We start from the raw sequence: 27,669 nt of genomic DNA, 5'->3' as shown, positions 1-27,669 counted from the left end.
TCATATTTTTGAAACATGTCCCTATTCTTGAATCTAACCGTGTTTCCAAAGTTCCCATCTCTGTTTTTAATTCAGATCCAAACCGTGTTTCCATTGTTCCCATTTGTGATCCCAGTGAGTCTAATCGTTTTTCCATTGTTCCCATCCGTGTTTCCATTGTTCCCATCTCTGTTTTAATAGTTCCTTTATCAGTTTTAATTGTTCCTATTTGTGTTTCCATAACTGTTTTTAATTCAGATCGTAACTGTGATCCCACATTTAATATAGCACTCATCAACTGCTCCATAGTAACTGTTTCAAAATTCTTTTCACCCCTCATATTTCCCACAAAACCAGCTTCCTTCTGCATGGCTATAAAGCTATCTGTGTTCGATACTATTCCAGAATCTTCTATCGTTGATCTCGTATTCTGTGAATTTTCTGATTGAGAAAAATTTTGAAATGGTTCCGGACTATTTTCCCGACTTATCACATTGTTTTCCACCTCATTATCCACCATACTGTTTTCCTCTGTTGGCGAGTTCGCCATATGAACAATTTCGTCATTCTCACTATTCATCATTTTTGCCTTTTTCATTGATCGCGTAATCATTTACAAAATATACGAAAGATTCGTCACTGTACGAAAATCACACACAATGACCCCTTATCTCCAACAATACTATTCACACGCAATGTCTCCCTCAAACACGATCAATCGAACAATTGAAATAATTGCACAAGATTGTCAAACGCGTATACAAGGCAATAAAAATTAAATTTTGAACAATACCATTAGAAGAATGCCAATTACCAAATCTACACATGCAAAATAGACTACAATTACTAACTACAAATTACTACAACAATACTACTGTCTACTATTTTTACAGTCAGAAAAATTCCAAGGGACGATCCGAAGCAGCGGTCGCCACGTGCATGGGGGCTTAATTTAATTTATATTGAAAATGATTTTTAGTAGCTGTATGTCCGTCCGATTACGCAGGTCTCGTAATCGGTTGGCCCTGACTAGAATTATTACGCAATCTGACTGCAAAGAACAATGTAAGAAAATTTTCGTAAACACAGTTAATTAATTAAGTCCCCAGCAACTAAAAAACCAACAAAACCAATAAGCACAAGAGTCACTGTTCTGTATGTGGGAGTGTGACTCAACGTCCACATCTGGCACGGTTCTTTTCCAACAAGACAAGAATTTTTAAATACCAACTATACTGACGTGACAAAAGAAAATTAGAAAAACTATAATTACGCAAGAAAACCAGAATTCACTCTAATACAAGAACACAAGCCAGATGCTTTGTTGACTGAACCTGTAGTGACGCATTATTTCAGACACACAATTAATAAAAGAACATTGTAGTTTTTACCTTCATATATATTGACGAAATGCACTCATTACAATAACATCTGCTATCTCTCCCATCAAATAACTGCATAAAACATGGAACAACACTCCTTACTACAACATCTCGCTCCAACTTCACGACAACCACGAGCTCTGCCCACGCACACACTGTCTTCAACGAGCTCTCAACAGGCACTGACTGCTATGAACTCTCAACAACCACTGTCTGCCACGAACTCTTAACAAGCACTGTGTAGGCGGCTTAATAGTACTTTTTGGCGCAATCTCTGGCGCAGTGGCACAGTGTAGCCACCTTTCAGTGGTCCTTGAGGGTCTTTCATGTACATCTTCATTGACACTGCCAGAAGAAAACGCAAGACTCAATCATTTCTTAGTGCGCAGCACACCAGAAGAATGGAGCAGCTCGGCCCTACAACTTCCCATCCTGAATTGAACCGTTCATATCATATGGTGAACACTGGATCTGTAAGCACAGGTTCCTGCTAATAGCCCCTGTCTACCAGCAACAGTTTTGGACGTTAAACACATATATTCTTGAAACTTCCTGGCAGATTAAAACTGTGTGCCGGGCCGAGACTCGAACTCGGGACCTTTGCCTTTCACGGGCAAGTGTTCTACCAACTGAGCTACCCAAGCACGACTCACGCTCTGTCCTCACAGCTCTACTTCTGCCGGTACCTCGTCTCCTACCTTCCAAACTTTACAGAAGCTTGCAGAACTAGCACTCCTGAAAGAAAGGGTATTGCAGAGACATGGCTTAGCCACAGCCTTGGGGATGTTACCAGAATGATATTTTCACTCTGCAGTGGAGTGTGCGCTGATATGAAACTTCCTGGCAGATTAAAACTGTGTGCCGGGCAAGTGCTTTACCAACTCGCATTCGGGAGGACGACGGTTCAATCCCGTCTCCGGCCATCCTGATTTAGGTTTTCCGTGATTTCCCTAAATCGTTTCAGGCAAATGCCGGGATGGTTCCTTTGAAAGGGCACGGCCGATTTCCTTCCCAATCCTTCCCTAACCCGAGCTTGCGCTCCGTCTCTAATGACCTCGTTGTCGATGGGACGTTAAACACTAACCACCACCACCTTTACCAACTGAGTTACCCAAGCACTACTCACGCCCGGTCCTCACAGCTCTACTTCTGCCAGTACATATATTCTTGTTGTCACAGCTATGCATAATAGGGAATACCGTGATGCGAGCAATGACACTGATCTGACGTATACATACGATTTTCTCTGGCAGCCACACCTTGGCCTTGGAAGGGGCATCGTTTCAGTTCCGAGGAATTTGTTGAAATGGATATTGGCTGATACTGTTGCAGTGTTCGCTTTGTGTCAGATTTGCACATGATGTAACGATGCAATCTCACATCACAAAATGGTTCACACTTTGGCTCCAATCGACAGGCAAACAGGTTTGCATTTAAACTTAAATCTTCTGACTGTTCCTTCATCATCACAGAACTGAGAAATGTAGCTGATGCGAGACATTCACCTGAACCAAATTCAGAGCGCTGTGCATCAAAATCTACAGCTGCAGATGCTGTGCAATGGTTGGAGCAAAGTGTTGAGAGAGTTCTTCGGCGAGATCTTTAGGTGCAACATTCCAGTACAGTGATCACACAAGAACTGAATGTCAGCGATTTTTAAATTTGTATGATGTTGAGTCGAGACAATGTTCTGTTTGGAACGAAGGCAGAGACAGACAAATCTGCGGTTCCTGGCAGTCCTTTCTATTCTGCATCAGAGTTTCCGTTTTCAGATTGTTGCCTGTGGGCACGAAAATGTGATACTGTTTCTTTTTGCTTCAAAAATACCATTATAATCAAGTAAATATTAAGCTACCACAACACAAGGTGTTTAAAATAGGTTAGGAACCAGAATCTTTTTCAGAGCAGCGACTCTGCCTCCTGATTTAGTAAGTTATATTTATCTGGTGAAACTTCCAGGCTAAGAGGCCATGATTCACGTATAACACGTATAAAGGTATAATATTCTCCGACATTTCATCTTTAACTGCGGGAGACCTCTTCAGAGGTAAAACAGTCTAGTCACAGTTTTACTCTGAAGGTATCTCTCGCAGTCAAAAAACATCTAGGAATACTTTAATACATCGACCATAGCCTCTCGCCTCAACAATTTAACTTTGTCTGCTGTGTTTGGTTTCAGTTCCACTTGCAATGTGCAGGGATATCTCTGTATACCAGCACTACTGATGTGTACCACCCAAATAAACAAGAGATTCATTACACAATTTTCATTTTTTCAAGTTCATAATTCATGACTGGCTGCACGTATTGACCGATTCTTCATAAAAGCAAGTTGTGAAAAGTGTGAGCTACAAACAAGCATGAATCGTTTCTCACCTGTGCACTATCCTGCAGTTCCAACGGCTTCCTCATCTGGCTGCCTGAGTTGCTGAACCGCATGGGCATGTACAGTGAGGCCTACCCCAACCACCCTGCCACTGTGTGTGACGTCATCGCCGTGCTGGCTGGCCAGCTGCCACCACCAGTCACTGTGGAACTGCTCCAGGCCAACTACTCCAGGTAAGCTCAGTGTGCGATGCGTAGGGTGAAGGCAGGAGCTCAGAAGCCATCCCTAGTGGAGCTGTTGGGTGTCTGCTCGGCTCTCGTCTGTTAGTGTCCCACTGAGGCATTCCATAAATCTCCTCGACATTGTAGTCTTCAGTCTGAATATTGGCTTGATGCAGTTCTCCCCTGCCCTGTGCAAGCCTCTACATCTCTAAATAGATACTGCAAAGTATATGCATTTGAACTTGACACCCACAGTCAAACCTTAGCCTCCTTCTACAAGTTTTGTCCCATACACTTCTCTCTACCATCAAGTGGGCTATTTCTTCACCTCTCACAATGTGTATTATCAGTTGAACCCATTTTTAGTCAAGTTGGGCCGTAAATTTCTATCCTTCTCGAATTCGATACTGAACCTCTTCGTTCACTTCTACCTGTCAAATCTTTAGCAACCTTCTGTAGCATCGCATTTCAAACGCTTGTATTCTCTACTTCTCTATTCATATGAACCGTTGGCCTCCCATATAAGGCTACACTCCAGAGAAACTTTTAAAAAGACTTGCTAACACACCTGTAATAGATGTTGTCAAACATCACCTTTATACAAAAACATTTCTAGCTGTTACCAGTCTGCATTTTGTATCCTACCCAATTTGGCTATAAGTTATCCAAGTAATCAATTACCACTGGAAAAATACTTCTGCTGGAGCACAAAAAATGCGAATATTCCTCTTTAAAAGACTTCGACAGAAACGTGGGGAACCAGTTACCTCACTCACTACCGATTTCGTCTTGCTTAACAAATATTTTGGCAAGCGAACAATCCGCACTTTGTTGTAAATTCTTTTACCCAGTCTCTCTTTGTAGTTACGCTCTCATACTCAGCATCTCCCTGTCTATATGTATCTTTTACCCACAGTCTCCTTTTTCTCCCATTTATTCGCAGTGTATCCCACTGCCACTGTTTCCTCTCCCACATACCCTGTCTCTTTTTGTCTTTCACTCTCAATGCCACTGCCTCCACCATATCTTGGGAGATCAAAAATTCTGGGAGGTTCAACTTACTTTTACCCCTACACATATGTACTTAAAATTTTGCTCCAAAATACGACCTCCCCTATACCTATGTGTTATAGTTCGCAGGTCTGGAAGGGTCAAAACCTCCCTCCCCCCTCCCCAATCTATGTATGGTCTCCACTCTCTGTATTTTTCATATCCACTATGTGCTCTGTCTTTTGATTCCATTGCTTCTGACTCCATTCCCCTCTCAGTTTCATATCAGCGTACATACCGGTGCAGAGTGAAAATTCATTCTGGAAAGACTGTTTTATATAGACTACATTATTTGAGCAGCTCTACAGATGTCGTAAACTAAAACACAGTGTTGTATCTTTTAAAAGTTGTGAGTAACATTTGTAATAACAATGTTAATAATTTAGCTTCTGCTAATAACTATCCAGATTTCAGCCAAATCGATGTGCACTGAAAAATGGTAAGTACGAAAAAGACCAAGCGCAGGTCATGTAAGAGAAATTTACAGTCCCACACCAGCTCTAAATTGACAGTTGGTGGTGGTAAGTTCCTATGGGACCAAACTTCTGAGGTTATTGGTCATTGACAGTTGGTATGGTACAATCACACTTCATTAATTAGCCATTGTGTACGGAAGCCTGTCCCCATATTAAATCTTTTAACCCCATAACAAAGGTGCGTTTCAGCATTTTCATTATTTTCGGTATCTAAATCAATACTGTGCATTACTCGGTGAGCTGCTGTTTAGATGCCTCTGTGCGTACTGTAATTAGTTTAATCTTATTTTTATGGTCGCTATGAGAGAGATATGTAGGGATTTTTACTAATTCCTAGATTATACACGTAGAACTGGTTATAAGTTGGCTGTTGTAGGATAACTGAATCCTCAAGCACATGTCAGTTCAGTTCTTCCAGCATCTCTGAAAGCCAAACGAACCTGTTAACATTCATGCTGCCCTTCTCTGGATACATTCAATATCCCTTGTTCGACCTACACGGTCCAGTCACACTGACATGACCACCACCTATATTTGCTGTTAGTGTACAATAACCACTCACAGGTGGCAAAAATAGCAGTGGAGGGTCAATAAACGGAGTCAGGTGGACTGTGTGGAAAACAGTGCAGTCGTTGATGTAATGCAGAAATGCAGCGATTTCTCTGATGTTCAAAAATGGTTCAAATGGCTCTGAGCATTATGGGACTTAACTGCTGAGGTCATCAGTCCCCTAGAACTTATAACTACTTAAACCTAACCAACCTAAGGACATCACACACATACATGATCAAGGCTAGATTGGAACCTGCGACCGTAGCGGTCGCGCGGTTTCAGACTGTAGCGCCTAGGACCGCTCGGCCACTCCAGCCGGCTTCTCTGATGTCCAGAAGGGCATCTTCGTTGACGTTTTTGGCCGAGGTTGGAGATGTTTCTGAAATGGCTTGGTTTCTAAGTGTTCACGTGCCACCACGGTTAAAGAATACCATGCACGGCAAAATGGCACTATCCAAAACTGGGTTCAAGGAAATTGGTGAGCCACGACTTTTGAATGACGGATGTGGAGATGTGTGTGGGCGAATAGATACGCAACTGCTGAGCAAGTGCCATCCAGATGAACCTAGGGGATGCCAACAGTGTCTCCTCAATCACCGTTGAGCAACCGTTGCTTCGTATGGGTCTCAGCAGCAGGTGCCTGGTCCATGCAACCATGCTGACAGGTATTCTTCGATGATGAAGGCTGGAATTTGCACAGCAATACCACAACTGGATATCCACTGACTGGAGACAGTTGGCCTTTGCAGATGAATCGTGTTTTATGCTCCTTCGGCACTCGCCTTTCTGGGTCACTATGCCTCATGATGGGCGAGATCAAGCAGCCTTATAGGGTACCCTGGATGGTCTCAAGGCACACTGTGTGTGCAAACACAGCTGACGTCACAATGCAACAATGCCTAAGTCACACCCAGTGACGCCTGTTGTCCTCAGTCGTGGTAGCAGCTGCTGCAGTGCCTGTGCACCACCAGATCTACATCTACGTACATATTCCGCAATCCACAATACGGTGCATGGCGGAGGGTACCTCGTACCACAACTAGCATCTTCTCTTCCTCTTCCACTCCCAAACAGAACGAGGGAAATATGACTGCCTACATGCCTCTGTAAGAGCCCTAATCTCTCTTATCTTATCTTTGTGGTCTTTCCGCGAAATGTAAGTTGGCGGCAGTAAAATTGTACTGCAGTCAGCCTCAGATGCTGGTCCTCTAAATGCCCTCAGTAGCGATTCACCAAAAGAACGCCTCCTTTCCTCCGGAGACTCCCACCCGAGTACCTGAAGCATTTCCGTAACACTCGCGTGATGATCAAACCTACCAGTAAGAAATCTAGCAGCCCACCCTGAATGGCTTCTATGTCCCCCCTCGATCCGACCTGATAGGGATCCCAAACGCTTGAGCAGTACTCAAGAATAGGTTGTATTAGTGTTTTATAAGCGGTCTCCTATCAGATGAACCACATCTTCCCAAAATTCTACCCATGAACCGAAGACGACTATCCGCCTTCCCCACAACTGCCATTACATGCTTGTCCCACTTCATATCGCTCTGCAATGTTACGCCCAAATATTTAATCGACGTGACTGTGTCAAGCGCTACACTACTAATGGAGTATTGAAACATTACGGGACTCTTTTTCCTATTCATCTGCATTAATTTACATTTATCTATATTTAGAGTTAGCTGCCATTCTTTACACCAATCACAAATCCTGTCCAAGTCATCTTGTATCCTCCTACAGTCACTCAACGACGACACCTTCCCGTACACCACAGCATCATCAGCAAACAGCCGCACATTGCTATTCACCCTATCCAAAAGATCATTTATGTAGATAGAAAACAACAGCGGACCTACCACACTTCCCTGGGGCACTCCAGATGATACCATCACTTCCGATGAACACTCACCATCGAGGACAACGTACTGGGTTCTATTACTTAAGAAGTCTTCGAGCCCCTCACATACTTGGGAACCAATCCCATATGCTTGTACCTTAGTTAGGAGTCCGCAGTGGGGCACCGAGTCAAACGCTTTCCGGAAGTCAAGGAATATGGCATCCGTCTGATACCCTTCATCGATGGTTCGCAAGATATCATGTGGAAAAAGGGCTAGTTGTGTTTCGCAGGAGCAATGCTTTCTAAAGCCGTGCTGATGCATGAACAGAAACTTCTCTAAATGGCTCTGAGCACTATGGGAATCAACTTCTGAGGTCATTAGTCCCCTAGAACTTAGAACTAGTTAAACCTAACTAACCTAAGGACATCACACACATCCATGCCCGAGGCAGGATTCGAACCTGCGACCGTAGCGGTCTCGCGGTTCCAAACTGCAGCGCCTAGAACCGCACGGCCACTTCGGCCGGCAGAAACTTATCTGCCTCGAGGAAATTCATTATATTCGAACTGAGAATATGTTCGAGAATCCTGCAACAAACCGATGTTAGGGATATTGGTCTGTAATTTTGAGGATCCGTCCTTCTACCCTTCTTATATACAGGCGTCACTTGCGCTTTTTTTCGAGTCCCTCGGGACTTTACGTTGGGCAAGAGATTCGCAATAAATGCAAGCTAAGTAAGGAGCCAATGCAGTAGAGCACTCTCTGTAAAACCGAATTGGAATCCCATCAGGATCTGGCGATTTATTTATTTTCAACCCATTCAGCTGCTTCACAACCCCAGTGATGTTTATCACTATGTCCTCCATTCGGGAATCTGTACGAGACTCAAACGGCGGTATGTTTGTACGCTCCTCCTGCGTGAAAGATTTCTCAAATGCTAAATTTAAAATTTGAGCTATTCGTTTTGCTGTCTTCCGTTGCCAGGCCAGACTGATCAGTGAGTGACTGGACGGAAGCCTTCGACCCGCTTACCGATTTTACGTAAGACCAGAATTTCCTTGGGTTTTCAGCAAGACCTTTTGCTAAGGTATGACGGTTGTAGTGGTTGTATGCTTCGCGCATCGCTCTTTTTACAGCAGCACTAATCTCTACTAACTTTTGCCTGTCCTCATTCTCCCGATCTTTCTTGTACCGCGAGTGCAACTGTCTTTGCTTCCTGAGTATTCTCCGAATTGCGCTGTTAAACTACGGTGGGGTCTTTCCAGTCCGTAACCCACTTTTACGGCGCGTACTTGTCCAATGCGTGATTTAAAATGTGTTTAAAATTTGCCCATAATTTTTCGACGTCCATCGTACCGGAAGTAAATGTAGTCGATTCATTTACTAAGTCGGATGCTAACAACCGCGATTCACGAAAAGAACGCCTCCTTTCCTCGAGCAAGCCTGGGCCACCCAGATCCTTCAGAGTTGTGTCAGCTAAGGACCAGCCGCACATCTCGTTGTCTCCAATCATGCGTATAAGTGCAATAGCCTATGCCAGATGCCCTGATGCCTAGCAGCAATGCCACCACCACCCCACATTCTTAGACCCGGACAGTGGCCAAAGACGTCCAGGCAGCTAGGAGGCCACGAAGGTTGCGCCTCCCACAGCTGAATCGTAGGCAGCCTGCAGTCCACCAGCCGAAGTCAGTCAGAGGGCAGAGGCCAGCTAGACCCCATCTCCCCATGTTGGTGAAACTTTCCCAAGTCTCGCAGCTGCCACGCCTCAGGTATTGTGTGCCTCATGCCGAAACTCGATGAATTAATCAGTGGCAAGTTGGCAACCGATTTCCATCACCAATGGTGAATCGTGGTTTTTCTGAAATTCAATTGCTTACCATTCTCTCCAGTTCAAGACGCAGACGGAATGGCAGCACGAGCGGCTGCTTTGAGCCCCTAATCTCGATTATTTATACTCTACGCCGATGATTTGACACTAGTTGTACAAAGTAAAACACTTGGGGAAGGAGCGAACGTACTCACAGAAGATCTGTAGTCCTTGAATTCCTGTTATAAAAAATGGCGACTCTGCCCTAATCCAACCAATACTGAGGTGTGTGCTTTCCACTTGAACAATAAAATCGCCCACCAGGAACTGAATGAAAACTTCTGTGAACAAAGAGTCAAACACAACGTCAACCCCAAATAGCTTGGCATAACACTAGACCGCTCCCTGACTTACAAAAAACATCTAGAGAACGTAAGCCAAAAGCTAAAGAGTCGCAACAACATCCTGAGAAAATTGGCTGGCTCGACTTGGGGAGCTCAAGCATCCACCTTACGTACTGCCGCAATAGCCCTGGTATATCCTTTTGCTGAATATTGCTCTGCTGTCTGGCATTCGAGCACTCATACTAAGAAAATCGACGTCCAGTTGAACGAGTGTATGAGGATAATAACGGGTACTATTAAATCCACCCCACTCTCTTGGATGCATACTCTAGGCAATATCTCACCTCCACAATTGAGAAGGCAAGACGCAGCAGCAAGAGAGTGGTCAAAAATTCATGACTCAGATTACCCACAGAATCTACCAATCCATGATGTTTTGAACGAAATACCATCGACCCGCCTGAAGTCACGGAAGCCTATATGGGTTAATACACAAGAACATCAACCTGACATCAAGGAGCAATGGTGGCACTTTTGGAATGATTCTGGAACTAATAAACAAGGTATCCAAGATCCTACTCTGGAATTACCGGGCTTTGACCTGAAGAGATGCACCTGGACTAAATTAAACCGTATCAGAACGGGCCATGCAAGATTTCATGCATATAAGTACAAGTGGGGCCTATGCGACTCACCAGCCTGTGACTATGGAGCACCAGAACAGAACGCCCGCCATATTATTGAGGAATGCCCGTTAAGAAGATACGCCGCACCTCTCTCTGAGTTTATATATGTGAAACGCTCTCCTTTGGATTGGCTGTGCAATCTAGATATTGAGCTTTAAGCATATGAATCAGTTTCTACTCAGACTTGCCTAGCTTTTAACGTGTAGTTATTTTGTCTTGAGTGTTTGTACTTTATCCTTTTGGTACTAATGCTTGTTTTTTACACATGTACTATTTACACGTTGCTTTTTATACATTTCGTTTACATATAAATATTGTCGCTGTATTGCCATACGCAAAATAAAAAATAAATAAAATACTCTTATATCTACGCTTCTGTCAGAGTCATACTAGAGTGAGATGAGTAAGTTTGCTTCATTCTGCTTGTCACGTCAGATTTTCCTAGTTCTCTGTACCGCTCAAGCACGGGTTGCTCAGCCTTGTTGAATTCACGGTGTGGGAGTTTCGTGGTAGCAAGTGCCCGAGTTACAAAACATTACCTCACTCTTCGTCAACGATGTCCCAGTACAGCAAGCCCTTGTGGCTGGGATTGTTTGACATAATGCCAACAATACCGTCGAATGGCTTACTCGATCAGCACATTAGCTGGACTGGCCTCAACTGCCTGGCAGCACATAGAAATAAAACTCTTTAAAAAATCCTACACTACCGGCCATTAAAATTGCTACACCACGAAGATGATGTGCTACAGACGCCACAGAAAGAAGATGCTGTGGTATGCAAATGATTAGCTTTTCAGAGCATTCACACAAAGTTGGCGCCGGTGGCGACACCTACAACGTGCTGACATGAGGAAACTTTCCAACCGATTTCTCATACACAAACAGCAGTTGGCCGGCGTTGCCTGGTGAAACGTTGTTGTGATGCCTCGTGTAAGGAGGCGAAATGCGTACCATCACGTTTCCGACTTTGATAAAGGTCGGATTGTAGCCTATCGCGATTGCAGTTTATCGTATCGCGACATCGCTGCTCGCGTTGGTCGAGGTCCAATGACTGTTAGCAGAATATGGAATCGGTGGGTTCAGGAACGCAATACGGAACGCCGTGCTGGATCCCAACGGCCTCGTATGACTAGCAGTCGAGATGGCAGGCGTCTTATCCGCATGGCTGTAACGGATCGTGCAGCCACGTCTCGATCGCTGAGTCAACAGATGGGGACGTTTGCAAGACAACCGCCATCTGCACGAACAGTTCGACGACGTTTGCAGCAGCATGGACTATCAGCACGAAGACCGTGGCTGGGGTTACCCTTAACGCTGCCTCACAGACAGGAGCGCCTGCGACGGTGTACTCAACGACGAACCTGGGTGCACGAACGGCAAAACGTCATTTTTTCGGATGAATCCAGGTTCTTTTTACAGCATCATGATGGTCGCATCCGTGTTTGACGACATCGCGGTGAACGTGTATTCGTCATCGCCATACTGGCGTATTACCCGGCGTGATGGTATGGGGTGCCATTGGTTACACGTCTCGGTCACCTCTTGTTCGCATTGACGGCACTTTGAACAATGGACGTTACATTTCAGATGTGTTACGACCCGTGGCTCTACCCTTTATTCTATCCCTGCAAATACAATTCAGCAGGATAATGCACGACCGCATGTTGCAGGTCCTGTACAGACCTTTCTGAATACAGAAAATGTTCAACTGCTGCACTGGCCAGCACATTCTCCAGATCTCTCACCAATTGAAAACGTTTGGTCAATGGTGACCGAACAACTGGCTAGTCGCAATGCGCCAGTCACTACTCTTCATGAACTGTGTTACCGTGTTGAAGCAGAATGGGCAGCTGTACCTGTACACGCCATCCAAGCTCTGTTTGACTCAATGCTCAGGCATATCAAGGCCGTTATTACGGCCAGAGGTGCTTTTTCTGGGTACTGATTTCGCAGGATCTACGCACCCAAATTGCATGAAAATGTAATCCAATGTGAGTTCTAGTATAATATATTTGTCCAATGAATACCCGTTTATCATCTGCATCACTTCTTGGTGTAGCAATTTTAATGGCCAGTAGTGTAGTATGTGCTATAACGTCAGATACCCTCACTTTTCTGCCTGTTCAGCTACGCATAGCTCACTATTGCACCCCCATCCCAACTGCCCCAACACACTATGACATGACATGGCATGTGCAGCAGGAGCGTGCATCTATGCATCATGCTACTGAAGTAGGTTTACATTTTACGATATGTACATTATGCAACAAATGTAATAATTTTTTAGCGGGGTCTATGTTCACTAATGTGAAAAAAGATGTTCTGTTCCCTACATCACGCTCTTCGGAGTGCGGTTTTTTTTTTTTTTTAACTACGCTATGTCTTGCCCACACGGCTAGCCACGCAGTCTAACGCAGCGCATCCTGAGCGGGAAGGCGTGCCTGTCCCCAGCACCAATCCCCTCAGCGGATTAGTGTCGAGGTCTGGTGTGCCGGCCAGCCTGTGGATGGTTTTTAAGGCGGTTGCGCGTCTGCATCGGCGAATGTGGGCTGGTTCCACTTATTCCGACTCAGTTACACTATGTCGGCGATTGCTGCGCAAACACTGTCTCCATGTACGCATACACCACAATTACTACCACGCAAATATTTGGGGTTACACTCATCTCAAGTGAGACACGTTTCTGGGGTGGTGGTCGGGGGGGGGGTGGGGGGTTGTCGACTGGGGACCGAACCCCACAGTAACCCTGGGCTCGGTGTGGAGCGGCTCTGGGGTGGGTGGACTGCCGTGGCCTGTTGTGGGGTTGTGGACCATTGTTGTAGGCTACGGCAGGACGAAGCCTCTCCGTCGTTTCTAGGTCCCCAGTTCAATACACAGACAACCTATGTCTTTTCTGAGGCGTCAGGCTAATTCCACACCAAAATTCATCAAATTCATTTCAGCAAAAAAATGGCTCTGAGCACTATGGGACTTAAGTTTTGAGGTCATCAGTCCCTTAGAACTCAGAACTACTTAAACCTAACTAACCTAAGGACATCACACACATCCATGCCCAAGGCAGGATTCGAACCTGCGACCATAGCGGTCGCGCAGTTCCAGAATGTAGCTCCTAGAACCGCTCGGCCAGCCCGGCCGGCTCATTTCAGCAGTTCTGTCGTTACAATGTAATAATATTACGACGGCTTGCTAAAAGAAATAGCTTAGAATTTCTTACGTGAAGATTTTTAAAGCTTTGTAAATAAAACAAACTGTATTAACATTCCATATATTTTTTCTTCTTGTCTACATATATTTCTCGACATAGTCATCTTGTCCATGAACAAAGTTCCACCACCTCTGCTTGCACCACTTCATCACTACGAAAATGAAGTCCTCAAAGGTGTTCTTTAAGTTTTGTGAACAGATGAAAATAGGATGGGGTCCAGTCTGAACCGTATGGGGGCTGATTGATAACAACTGATGCTCCTCAACCAACACATCCATTGCTTTATTTTGCTCAGTTTTTTTCGAGTCATTTCATTTTTAGCTCCATATTTCCTGGTTTTTCCTACTGCTCTCCTCATAAACTTCTTTTATGTGGCAATAATCCTACGTACATATTTCTTTTGTGAAGAACCAGTTGCTCGGCCACCATTGACCGGACGTTTTCAATTGGTGAGAGATCTGGAGAATGTGCTGGCCAGAGCAGTTTTCGAACATTTTCTGTATCCAGAAAGGCCCGTACAGGACCTGTAACATGCGATCGTGCATTATCCTGCTGAAATGTAGAGTTTTGCAGGGAATGAATGAAGGGTAGAGCCGCGGGTCGTAACACATCTGAAATGTAACGTCCACTGTGCAAAGTTCCGTCAATGCGAACAGGAGGTGACCGAGACGTGTAACCAATGGCACCCTATACCATCACGCCAGTATGGCGATGACGAATACACGCTTCCAATGTGCGTTGACCGCGATGTCGCCAAACACGGATGCGCCCACCATGATGCTGTAAACAGAATCTGGATTCATCAGAAAAAAATGACGTTTTCCCATTCGTGCACCCAGGTTCGTCGTTGAGTACACCATCGCAGGCGCTCCTGTCTGTGATGCAGCGTCAAGGGTAAGCGCAGCCATGGTCTCCGAGCTGATAGTCCATGCTGCTGCAAACGTCGTCGAACCGTTCGTGCAGACGGTTGTTGTCTTGCAAACGTCCCCATCTGTTGACTCAGGGATCGAGACGTGGCTGCACGATCCGTTACAGCCATGCGGATAAGATGCCTGTCATCTCGACTGCTAGTGATACGACGCCGTTGGGATCCAGCACAGCGTTCCGTATTACCCTCCTGAACCCACCGATTCCATATTCTGCTAACAGTCATTGGATCTCGACCAACGCGAGCAGCAATGTCGCGATACGATAAACCGCATTCGCGATAGGCTACAATCCGACCTTTATCAAAGTCGGAAACGTGATGGTACGCATTTCTCCTCCTTACAAGAGACATTACAACAACGTTTCACCAGGCAAAGCTGGTCAACTGCTGTTTGTGTATGAGTAATCGATTGGAAACTATCCGCATGTCAGCACGTTGTAGGCGTCGCCACCGGCGCCAACCTTGTGTAAATGCTCTGAAAAGCTAGTCATTTGCATATCACAGCATCTTCTTCTTTTCGGTTAAATTTCGCGTCTGTAGCACGTCATCTTCGTGGTGTAGCAATTTTAATGACCAGTAGTGTAGTTCTCCTCTCTATATTCACATGAATATCTTCCATTTTCGGAAGATCCTAAGAGTGTTCCTTGGCAGTTCCCAACGAAATGGGATGTTACACTACAGCTATATTTCCAGCATAGAGCAGCTTTAGCTCATTATCCACATTCGAAGCTTCTTCTGTTACATCTACTTCTACATACATACTCTGCAATCTGCCATACGGTGTGTGGTGGAGGGTACCTCGTATCACAACTAGCATCTTCTCTCGCTGTTCCACTCCCAAACAGAACGAGGGAAAAATGACTGCCTATATGCCTCTGTACGACCCCTAATCTCTCTTATCTTTGTGGTCTTTCCGCGAAATATAAGTTGGCGGCAGTAAAATTGTACTGCAGTCAGCCTCAAATGCTGGTTCTCTAAATCTCCTCAGTAGCGATTCACGAAAAGAATGCCTCCTTTCATCTAGAGACTCCCACCCGAGTTCCTGAAGCATTTCCGTAACACTCGCGTGATGATCAAACCTACCAGTAACAAATCTAGCAGCCCGCCTCTGAATTGCTTCTATGTCCTCCCTCAATCCGACCTGTTAGGGGTCCCAAACGCTCGAGCAGTACTCAAGAATAGGTCGTATTAGTGTTTTATAAGCGGTCTCCTTTACAGATGAACCACATCTTCCCAAAATTCTACCAATGAACAGAAGACGACTATCCGCCTTCCCCACAACTGCCATTACATGCTTGTCACACTTCATATCGCTCTGCAATGATACGCCCAAATATTTAATCGACGTGACTGTGTCAAGCGCTGCACTACTAATGGAGTATTCAAACATTACGGGATTCTTTTTCCTATTCATCCGCATTAATTTACATTTATCTATATTTAGAGTTAGCTGCCATTCTTTACACCAATCACAAATGCTGTCCAAGTCATCTTGTATCCTCCTACAGACACTCAACGACGACACCTTCCCGTACACCACAGCATCATCAGCAAACAGCCGCACATTGCTATTCACCCTATCCAAAAGATCATTTATGTAGATAGAAAACAACAGCGGACCTACCACACTTCCCTGGGGCACTCCAGATGATACCATCACCTCCGATGAACACTCACCATCGAGGACAACGTACTTCGAGCCCCTCACATACTTGGGAACCAATCCCATATGCTTGTACCTTAGTTAGGAGTCCGCAGTGGGGCACCGAGTCAAACGCTTTCCGGAAGTCAAGGAATATGGCATCCGTCTGATACCCTTCATCGATGGTTCGCAAGATATCATGTGGAGAAAGGGCTAGTTGCGTTTCGCAGGAGCAATGCTTTCTAAAGCCGTGCTGATGCATGGACAGAAACTTCTCTAAATGGCTCTGAGCACTATGGGACTCAACTTCTGAGGTCATTAGTCCCCTAGAACTTAGAACTAGTTAAACCTAACTAACCTAAGGACATCACACACATCCATGCCCGAGGCAGGATTCGAACCTGCGACCGTAGCGGTCTCGCGGTTCCAAACTGCAGCGCCTAGAACCGCACGGCCACTTAGGCCAGCAGAAACTTCTCTGTCTCGAGGAAATTCATTATATTCGAACTGAGAATATGTTCGAGAATCCTGCAACAAACCGATGTTAAGGATATTGGTCTGTAATTTTGAGGATCCGTCCTTCTACCCTTCTTATATACAGGCGTCACTTGCGCTTTTTTTCCAGTCGCTCGGGACTTTACGTTGGGCAAGAGATTCGCAATAAATGCAAGCTAAGTAAGGAGCCAATGCAGTAGAGCACTCTCTGTAAAACCGAATTGGAATCCCATCAGGATCTGGCGATTTATTTATTTTCAACCCATTCAGCTGCTTCACAACCCCAGGAATGTTTATCACTATGTCCTCCATACGGGAATCTGTACGAGACTCTAACGGCGGTATGTTTGTACGATCCTCCTGCGTGAAAGATTTCTCAAATGCTACATTTAAAATTTGAGCTATTCTTTTTGCTGTCTTCCGTTGCCAGGCCAGACTGATCAGTGAGTGACTGGACGGAAGCCTTCGAGCCGCTTACCGATTTTACGTAAGACCAGAATTTCCTTGGGTTTTCAGCAAGATCTGTTGCTAAGGTATGACGGTGGTAGTGGTTGTATGCTTCGCGCATCGCTCTTTTTACAGCAGCACTAATCTCTACTAACTTTAGCCTGTCCTCATTCTCCCGATCTTTCTTGTACCGCGAGTGCAACTGTCTTTGCTTCCAGAGTATTCTCCGAATTGCGCTGTTAAACCACGGTGGGGTCTTTCCAGTCCGTAACCCACTTTTACGGTACGTCCTTGTCCAATGCGTGATTTAAAATGTGTTTAAAATTTGCCCATAATTTTTCGACGTCCATCGTACCGGAAGTAAATGTAGTCGATTCATTTACCAAGTCGGATGCTAACAACCGCGATTCACGAAAAGAACGCCTCCTTTCCTCGAGCAAGCCTGGGCCACCCAGATCCTTCAGAGTTGTGTCAGCTAAGGACCAGCCGCACATCTCGTTGTCTCCAATCATGCGTATAAGTGCAATAGCCTATGCCAGATGCCCTGATGCCTAGCAGCAATGCCACCACCACCCCACATTCTTAGACCAGGACAGTGGCCAAAGACGTCCAGGCAGCTAGGAGGCCACGAAGGTTGCGCCTCCCACAGCTGAATCGTAGGCAGCCTGCAGTCCACCAGCCGAAGTCAGTCAGAGGGCAGAGGCCAGCTAGACCCCATCTCCCCATGTTGGTGAAACTTTCCCAAGTCTCGCAGCTCCCACGCCTCAGGTATTGTGTGCCTCATGCCGAAACTCGATGAATTAATCAGTGGCAAGTTGGCAACCGATTTCCATCACCAATGGTGAATCGTGGTTTTTCTGAAATTCAATTGCTTACCATTCTCTCCAGTTCAAGACGCAGACGGAATGGCAGCACGAGCGGCTGCTTTGAGCCCCTAATGTCGATTATTTATACTCTACGCCGATGATTTGACACTAGTTGTACAAAGTAAAACACTTGGGGAAGGAGCGAACGTACTCACAGAAGATCTGGAGTCGTTGAATTCCTATTATAAAAAATGGCGACTCTGCCCTAATCCAACCAATACTGAGGTGTGTGCTTTCCACTTGAACAATAAAATCGCCCACCAGGAACTGAATGCAAACTTCTGTGAACAAAGAGTCAAACACAACGTCAACCCCAAATACCTTGGCATAACACTAGACCGCTCCCTGACTTACAAAATGAGTCGCAACAACATCCTGAGAAAATTGGCTGGCTCGACTTGGGGAGCTCAAGCATCCACCTTACGTACTGCCGCAATACCCCTGGTATATCCTTTTGCCGAATATTACTCTGCTATCTGGCATTCGAGCACTCATACTAAGAAAATCGACGTCCAGCTGAACGAGTGTATGAGGATAATAACGGGTACTATTAAATCCACCCCAGTCCCTTGGCTGCATACTCTAAGCAATATCCCACCTCCACAATTGAGAAAGCAAGAAGCAGCAGCAAGAGAGTGGTCAAAAATTCATGACTCAGATTGCCCACAGAATCTACCAATCCATGATGTTTTGAACGAAATACCATCGATCCGCTTGAAGTCACGGAAGCCTATATGGGTTAATACACAAGAACATCAACCTGACATAAATGAGCAATGGCGGGACTTTTGGAATGATTCTGGAATTAATAAACAAGGTATCCAAGATCCTACTCTGGAATTACCAGGCTTTGACCTGAAGAGATGCACCTGGACTAAATTAAACCGTATCAGAACGGGCCATGCAAGATGCAATGCATATAAGTGCAAGTGGGGCCTGTGCGACTCACCAGCCTGTGACTATGGAGCACCAGAACAGAACGCCCGCCATATTATTGAGGAATGCCCGTTAAAAAGATACGCCGCACCTCTCTCTGAGTTTATATATGTGAAACGCTCTCCTTTGGATTGGCTGTGCAATCTAGATATTGAGCTTTAAGCATATGAATCAGTTTCTACTCAGACTTGCCTAGCTTTTAACGTGTAGTTATTTTGTCTTGAGTGTTTGTACTTTATCCTTTTGTGCTAATGCTTGTTTTTTACACATGTACTATTTACACATTGTTTTTTTTATACATTTCGTTTACATATTGTTGTACTTAATTAAAATATTGTCTCTGTATTGCCATACGCAAAATAAAAAATAAATAAAATACTCCTATATCTACGCTTCTGTCAGAGTCATACTAGAGTGAGATGAGTAAGTTTGCTTCATTCTGCTTGTCACGTCAGATTTTCCTAGTTCTTTGTACCGCTCAAGCACGGGTTACTCAGCCCTGTTAAATTCACGGTGTGGGAGTTTCGTGGTAGCAAGCGAGTGCCCGAGTTACAAAACATTACCTCACTCTTCGTCAACGATGTCCCAGTACAGCAAGCCCATCTGGCTGGGATTGTTTGATATAATGCCAACAATACCGTCGAATGGCTTACTCGATCAGCACATTAGCTGGACTGGCCTCAACTGCCTGGCAGCCCACGAAGATGATGTGCTACAGACGCCACAGAAAGAAGATGCTGTGGTATGCAAATGATTAGCTTTTCAGAGCATTCACACAAAGTTGGCGCCGGTGGCGACACCTACAACGTGCTGACATGAGGAAACTTTCCAACCGATTTCTCATACACAAACAGCAGTTGGCCGGCGTTGCCTGGTGAAACGTTGTTGTGATGCCTCGTGTAAGGAGGAGAAATGCGTACCATCACGTTTCCGACTTTGATAAAGGTCGGATTGTAGCCTATCGCGATTGCAGTTTATCGTATCGCGACATCGCTGCTCGCGTTGGTCGAGGTCCAATGACTGTTAGCAGAATATGGAATCGGTGGGTTCAGGAACGTAATACGGAACGCCGTGCTGGATCCCAACGGCCTCGTATGACTAGCAGTCGAGATGGCAGGCGTCTTATCCGCATGGCTGTAACGGATCGTGCAGCCACGTCTCGATCCCTGAGTCAACAGATGGCGACGTTTGCAAGACAACAACCATCTGCACGAACAGTTCGACGACGTTTGCAGCAGCATGGACTATCAGCACGAAGACCGTGGCTGCGGTTACCCTTAACGCTGCCTCACAGACAGGAGCGCCTGCGACGGTGTACTCAACGAAGAACCTGGGTGCACGAATGGCAAAACGTCATTTTTTCGGATGAATCCAGGTTCTTTTTACAGCATCATGATGGTCGCATCCGTGTTTGACGACATAGCGGTGAACGCACATTGGAAACGTGTATTCGTCATCGCCATACTGGCGTATTACCCGGCGTGATGGTATGGGGTGCCATTGGTTACACGTCTCGGTCACCTCTTGTTCGCATTGACGGCACTTTGAACAATGGACGTTACATTTCAGATGTGTTACGACCCGTGGCTCTACCCTTTATTCTATCCCTGCAAATACAATTCAGCAGGATAATGCACGACCGCATGTTGCAGGTCCTGTACAGACCTTTCTGAATACAGAAAATGTTCGACTGCTGCACTGGCCAGCACATTCTCCAGATCTCTCACCAATTGAAAACGTTTGGTCAATGGTGACCGAACAACTGGCTAGTCACAATACGCCAGTCACTACTCTTGATGAACTGTGTTACCGTGTTGAAGCTGCATGGGCAGCTGTACCTGTACACGCCATCCAAGCTCTGTTTGACTCAATGCTCAGGCATATCAAGGCCGTTATTACGGCCAGAGGTGCTTTTTCTGGGTACTGATTTCGCAGGATCTGTGCACCCAAATTGCATGAAAATGTAATCCAATGTGAGTTCTAGTATAATATATTTGTCCAATGAATACCCGTTTATCATCTGCATTACTTCTTGGTGTAGCAATTTTAATGGCCAGTAGTGTAGTATGTGCTATAACGTCAGATACCCTCACTTTTCTGCCTGTTCAGCTACGCATAGCTCACTATTGCACCCCCATCCCAACTGCCCCAACACACAATGACATGACATGGCATGTGCAGCAGGAGCGTGCATCTATGCATCATGCTACTGAAGTAGGTTTACATTTTACGATATGTACAATATGCAACAAATGTAATAACTTTTTAGCAGGGTCGATGTTCACTAATGTGAAAAAAGATGTTCCGTTCCCTACATCACTCTCTTCGGAGTGCGGTTTTTTTTTTTTTTAACTACGCTATGTCTTGCCCAAACGGCTAGCCACGCAGTCTAACGCAGTGCATCCTGAGCGGAAGGCGTGCCTGTCCCCAGCACCAATCCGCTCAGCGGATTAGTGTCGAGGTCTGGTGTGCCGGCCAGCCTGTGGATGGTTTTTAAGGCGGTTGCGCGTCTGCATCGGCGAATGTGGGCTGGTTCCACTTATTCCGACTCAGTTACACTATGTCGGCGATTGCTGCGCAAACACTGTCTCCATGTACGCATACACCACAATTACTACCACGCAAATATTTGGGGTTACACTCATCTCAAGTGAGACACGTTTCTGGGGGGGGTGGTCGGGGGGGGGGGGGGGGTTGTCGACTGGGGACCGAACCCCACAACAACCCTGGGCTCGGTGTGCAGCGGCTCTGGGGTGGGTGGACTGCTGTGGCCTGTTGTGGGGTTGTGGACCATTATTGTAGGCTACGGCAGGACGAAGCCTCTCCGTCGTTTCTAGGTCCCCAGTTCAATACACAGACAACCTATGTCTTTTCTGAGGCGTCAGGCTCATTCCACACCAAATTTCATCAAATTCATTTCAGCAAAAAAATGGCTCTGAGCACTATGGGACTTCAGTTTTGAGGTCATCAGTCCCTTAGAACTCAGAACTACTTAAACCTAACTAACCTAAGGACATCACACACATCCATGCCCAAGGCAGGATTCGAACCTGCGACCATAAGGGTCGCGCAGTTCCAGAATGTAGCTCCTAGAACCGCTCGGCCACCCCGGCCGGCTCATTTCAGCAGTTCTGTCGTTACAATGTAATAATATTATGACGGCTTGCTAAAAGAAATAGCTTAGAATTTCTTTCGTGAAGATTTTTAAAGCTTTGTAAATAAAACAAACTGTATTAACATTCCATATATTTTTTCTTCTTGTCTACATATATTTCTCGACATAGTCATCTTGTCCATGAACAAAGTTCCACCCCCTCTGCTTGCACCACTTCATCACTACGAAAATGAAGTCCTCAAAGGCGTTCTTTAAGTTTTGGGAACAGATGAAAATAGGATGGGGTCCAGTCTGAACCATATGGGGGCTGATTGATAACAACTGATGCTCCTCAATCAACACATTCATTGCTTTATTTTGCTCAGTTTTTTTCGAGTCATTTCATTTTTAGCTCCATATTTCCTGGTTTTTCCTACTGCTCTTCTCATAAACTTCTTTTATGTGGCAATAATCCTACGTACATATTTCTTTTGTAGTGCTGATCTGTCCATACCATACACTGTAACTGGTACCTTAAATGCAATCTAAATACACATTTTAATATTCATACTTATCTCTTTCTTAGTCCTGTTTAGTAGCTCTTGTTCTATACTCGCATTAGTTACTTAGTATTATGTGAAGATGTTCAAAACTGTCCACTTTTTTAAGAGTGTATTGAGTTTTTCTTCTTGTCTGTCATGTTTTGAAGCTCACATTACTTTTCTTTTGTGTTTATTCGTTATCACTTCTTTTCTTTTCAGTTTCCTCATACCATTCCACTACAAACCACCAAAGTCTTTTTGGAGTGCCAGCCACCACGTACCAAGCGTCCACAGGGAGATGTCAAACCTACCACATACATACATCCTCCCAGAATAGCACAAGACTCTCTTTTAGATTCGATTTGTTTGTTAATATCTTCTGGATACTACAGTCGCCTGTAAATTTATCTTATAGAGCTGATCCTGCTATTCAGTTCCAGTTAATAATCTTCTTCACTGTGCTCGGATCCTCTTCCCTGAATATTTCATTAATTAGCTGGAAAAAGAGTTTATTTCCCTCCCTAAACAATGTAAAGCATCATAGCCAGAGTTCCATCACTCCAACCACATATTGTCAGATTAACCATTAACACAATGTACTTTACAATGAGCATAAGGTTCCTCCTTCTCTCTGGTCCGTATACAATAGAGTAAGTCCATTAAATTACTTTTTACATAACGTTCGTTGCTAAGGCAGACTCTTTGGTTATTCCTTGGCGGGCCACCATAACACCTTCCATCAGTAGCTGCACAGGATACTATGTCCACCTCGGCAAATGACGTCTTCCATTCACCATTTTTGCTCACAGGAGCTACAGCTCCTACCTTTATTCTTAGCTCTCCACAAACGGAAGAGTGACAACAGGGTTTTGCTCTACTGTAGCTCAATTAACTTAAAATAATACACTACTGGCCATTAAAATTGCTACACCAAGAAGAAATGCAGATGATAAACGGGATTCATTGGACCAATATATTATACTGTAACTGACATGTGATTAAATTTTCGCGCAATTTGGGTGCATAAATCCTGAGAAATCAGTTTCCAGAAAAGCACCTCTGGCCGTAATAACGGCCTTGATACGCCTGAGCATTGAGTCAAACAGAGCTTGGATGGCGTGTACAGGTACAGCTGCCCATGCAGCTTCAACACGATACCACAGTTCTTCAAGAGTAGTGACTGGACGTTTTCAATTGGTGAGAGATCTGGAGAATGTGCTGGCCAGAGCAGTTTTCGAACATTTTCTGTATCCAGAAAGGCCCAGAAAGGCCCGTACAGGACCTGTAACATGCGATCGTGCATTATCCTGCTGAAATGTAGAGTTTTGCGGGGAATGAATGAAGGGTAGAGCCACGGGTCGTAACACATCTGAAATGTAACGTCCACTGTTCAATGTGCCGTCAATGCGAACAAGAGGTGACCGAGTCGTGTAACCAATGGCACCCCATACCATCAGGCTGGGTGATACGCCAGTATGGCGATGACGAATACATGTCGCCAAACACGGATGCGATCATCACGGTGCTGTAAACAGAACCTGGATTCACCCGAAAAAATGACGTTTTGCCATTCGTGCACCCAGGTTCGTCGTTGAGTACACCATCGCAGGCGCTCCTGTCTGTGATGCAGCGTCAAGGGTAAGCGCAGCCATGGTCTCCGAGCTGATAGTCCATGCTGCTGCAAACGTCGTCGAACTGTTCATGCAGACGGTTGTTGTCTTGCAAACGTCCCCATCTGTTGACTCAGGGATCGAGACGTGGCTGCACGATACGTTACAGCCATGCGGATAAGATGCCTGTCATCTCGACTGCTAGTGATACGACGCCGTTGGGATCCAGCACGGCGATAAGATAAACCGCATTCGCGATAGGGTACAATCCGACCTTTATCATAGTCGGAAACGTGATGGTACGCATTTCTCCTCCTTACAAGAGACATCACAACAACGTTTCACCAGGCAAAGCTGGTCAACTGCTGTTTGTGTATGAGTAATCGATTGGACACTATCCGCATGTCACCACGTTGTAGGCGTCGCCACCGTCGCCAACCTTGTGTAAATGCTCTGAATAGCTAGTCATTTGCATATCACAGCATCTTCTTCCTGTCGGTTAAATTTCGCGTCTGTAGCACGTCATCTTCGTGGTGTAGCAATTTTAATGACCAGTAGTGTAGTTCTCCTCTCTATATTCACATGAATATCTTCCATTTTCGGAAGATCCTAAGGGTGTTCCTTGGCAGTTCCCAACGAAATGGGATGTTACACTACAGCTATATTTCCAGCATAGAGCAGCTTTAGTTCATTATCCACATTCGAAGCTTCTTCTGTTACATCTACTTCTACATACATACTCTGCAATCTGCCATACGGTGTGTGGTGGAGGGTACCTCGTATCACAACTAGCATCTTCTCTCGCTGTTCCACTCCCAAACAGAACGAGGGAAAAATGACTGCCTATATGCCTCTGTACGAGCCCTAATCTCTCTTATCTTTGTGGTCTTTCCGTGAAATATAAGTTGGCGGCAGTAAAATTGTACTGCAGTCAGCCTCAAATGCTGGTTCTGTAAATTTCCTCAGTAGCGATTCACGAAAAGAACGCCTCCTTTCCTCTAGAGACTCCCACCCGAGTTCCTGAAGCATTTCCGTAACACTCGCGTGATGATCAAACCTACCAGTAACAAATCTAGCAGCCCGCCTCTGAATCGCTTCTATGTCCTCCCTCAGTCCGACCTGATAGGGATCCCAAACGCTCGAGCAGTACTCAAGAATAGGTCGTATTAATGTTTCATAAGCAGTCTCCTTTACAGATGAACCACATCTTCTCAAAATTCTACCAATGAACCGAAGACGACTATCTGCCTTCCCCACAACTGCCATTACATGCTTGTCCCACTTCATATCGCTCTGCAATGTTAGCCCAAATATTTAATCGACGTGACTGTGTCAAGCGCTACACTACTAATGAAGCATTCAAACATTATAGGGTTCTTTTTCCTATTCATCTGCATTAATTGACATTTATCTATATTTAGAGTTAGCTGCCTTTCTTTACACCAATCACAGATCCTGTCCAAGTCATCTTGCATCCTCCTACAGTCACTCAACGACGACACCTTCCCGTGCACCACAGGATCATCAGCAAACAGCCGCACATTACTATCCACCTTATCCAAAAGATCATTTATGTAGATAGAAAACAACAGCGGACCTACCACACTTCCCTGGGGCACTCCAGACGATACCCTCACCTCCGATGAACACTCACCATCGAGGAGCTCTGTTCAACACTTGCATATCTTTATTATTTTATCTAAAGGTCGTTAAAGAATATGGGTTAGAGATTACCGCCTTTCTTCCTTGGGAATTTTCTTAATTTGTCAACATCAATACGAACTACTCCCACAGGTTACTCATACACAATCTTCCCAGCAGTCATCAATTTTTGAGTATGCTATTTGTGATATTTTGGGAAAACAAAGAAAACTACATAAGAGCGTTTTCTCGAAAATTAGAATAAGAGCCTTTTTAGTTAATATTATGAGGAAAATAATAAATAAATTTCAGTGTGATGGAGAGCTACAGAGCAGCTGAGGATGTGATAGTCAGCAACTGGACAGTAGAGCTCCTGAGCGCAGAGCCTGGAGCCAACTGGACTACCGCCGTGCCGGACGCGATGGCGAGCAACCTGACCAGCTGGGTCGGTGACGTCACCACTGGGGCTGCTTCCCTGGAACTGCCTCCAGCACTGGAGGTGTGCGTCGCCACAGTGAACCCAGTGAGCTTCCAGAATACGCTCATCACGGGCGCGGGCTTTGCTGTCAGCTACATCGCCATCAGCCCCATTATCAAAGTCGTCAGCAAGAAGACCATCCTCGGTAAGCTTCACACACCATTCAGGACTCCCCACTTACGGTCAGCCTTCGACCAAAGATTCTACCATGTGGTATGCAAGACGGCAAATGTACATTTCGTTGGTGTATCTCGTATTTCTTCTATTTGATAACTGCGTTCACTCCTGAATCTATATCTGTAATCTGCGAATCACTGTGAAGTGCATGGCAAAAGGTATATCTACCTATCTTATCCTCAATCTGAGCTCAACATCCCTCTCATTGGAGAGGGATGTTGACTCAGTTTTTCGCACAAGCCAGTGATTAATTGAGGTAGACGAAATGGTAACAAAACACTGTCGTCACGGTCCTGATGTCAACTGACACCGTCTGTATAGACTGCGTAGCGACTGGCTTTGGTTAATTAATGAACAGTGTAGCGCTACCTGAGACGTGGTAATCACTGGACTTATGGAAAACGTGGAAGGGAGGACCCACCATTACAACTTTTTTCACATATCCTGTTTATTTAACAATATTCTATTTCTATCCGCGGCAGCGCTACGATCGTAGTTCCGAGCATGCGCGGCTGTTACTCTGACTCAAGGAGAAGACGTGTACGCCATCTTCAGATCGCTGCTGCCGACGTGTGCTTTGTAGTGCTTCTTTATAATGTCAGCCGTAATTGAAAATGCCGCTGCGTGTGAAATCAGATCTAAATGCAAAGAAAGTTAAACCAAAGGAATTTCAACAGCAAATGTGCGAGGTTTACGGAGAAAATGCTATGAGTGATTCAATGGTTAGAAGATGGGTCAGACTATTCAGTGAAGGACGTGATCAAATGCACGATGAAGAACGAAGTGGACGCCCATCTGTGGTTACTGATGAACTGGTTCACGCAATTGGACAGAAGATTAAGCACAACCGTAAGTTTACACTTAGTGCCCTTGCTATGGAAGTTCCGCAAATCTCATGATCACTAATTCATGAAATTGTTACTGAAAAACTGAAATTTCGAAAAC

General features: G+C 45.1%; 1 protein-coding gene across 1 annotated transcript in view; it reads left to right on the top strand.

The window, feature by feature from the left end:
- The window catches only part of LOC124718731 (synaptic vesicle glycoprotein 2A-like), a 153,261-nt gene that overhangs the window by 100,674 nt on the left and 24,918 nt on the right, over positions 1-27,669 (top strand). The window contains exons 8-9 of the mRNA XM_047244348.1: positions 3,756-3,920; positions 26,382-26,692. Coding sequence (XP_047100304.1) covers positions 3,756-3,920; positions 26,382-26,692 — 476 coding nt within the window. The remainder of the gene's footprint in view (positions 1-3,755; positions 3,921-26,381; positions 26,693-27,669) is intronic.

Source organism: Schistocerca piceifrons, chromosome 10 (assembly GCF_021461385.2).
Source record: "Schistocerca piceifrons isolate TAMUIC-IGC-003096 chromosome 10, iqSchPice1.1, whole genome shotgun sequence".
In the NCBI taxonomy this organism is placed as follows: domain Eukaryota; kingdom Metazoa; phylum Arthropoda; class Insecta; order Orthoptera; family Acrididae; genus Schistocerca; species Schistocerca piceifrons.
Note: the sequence above shows the minus strand (reverse complement) of the source record. Positions and strands in the feature narration are given on the sequence as shown.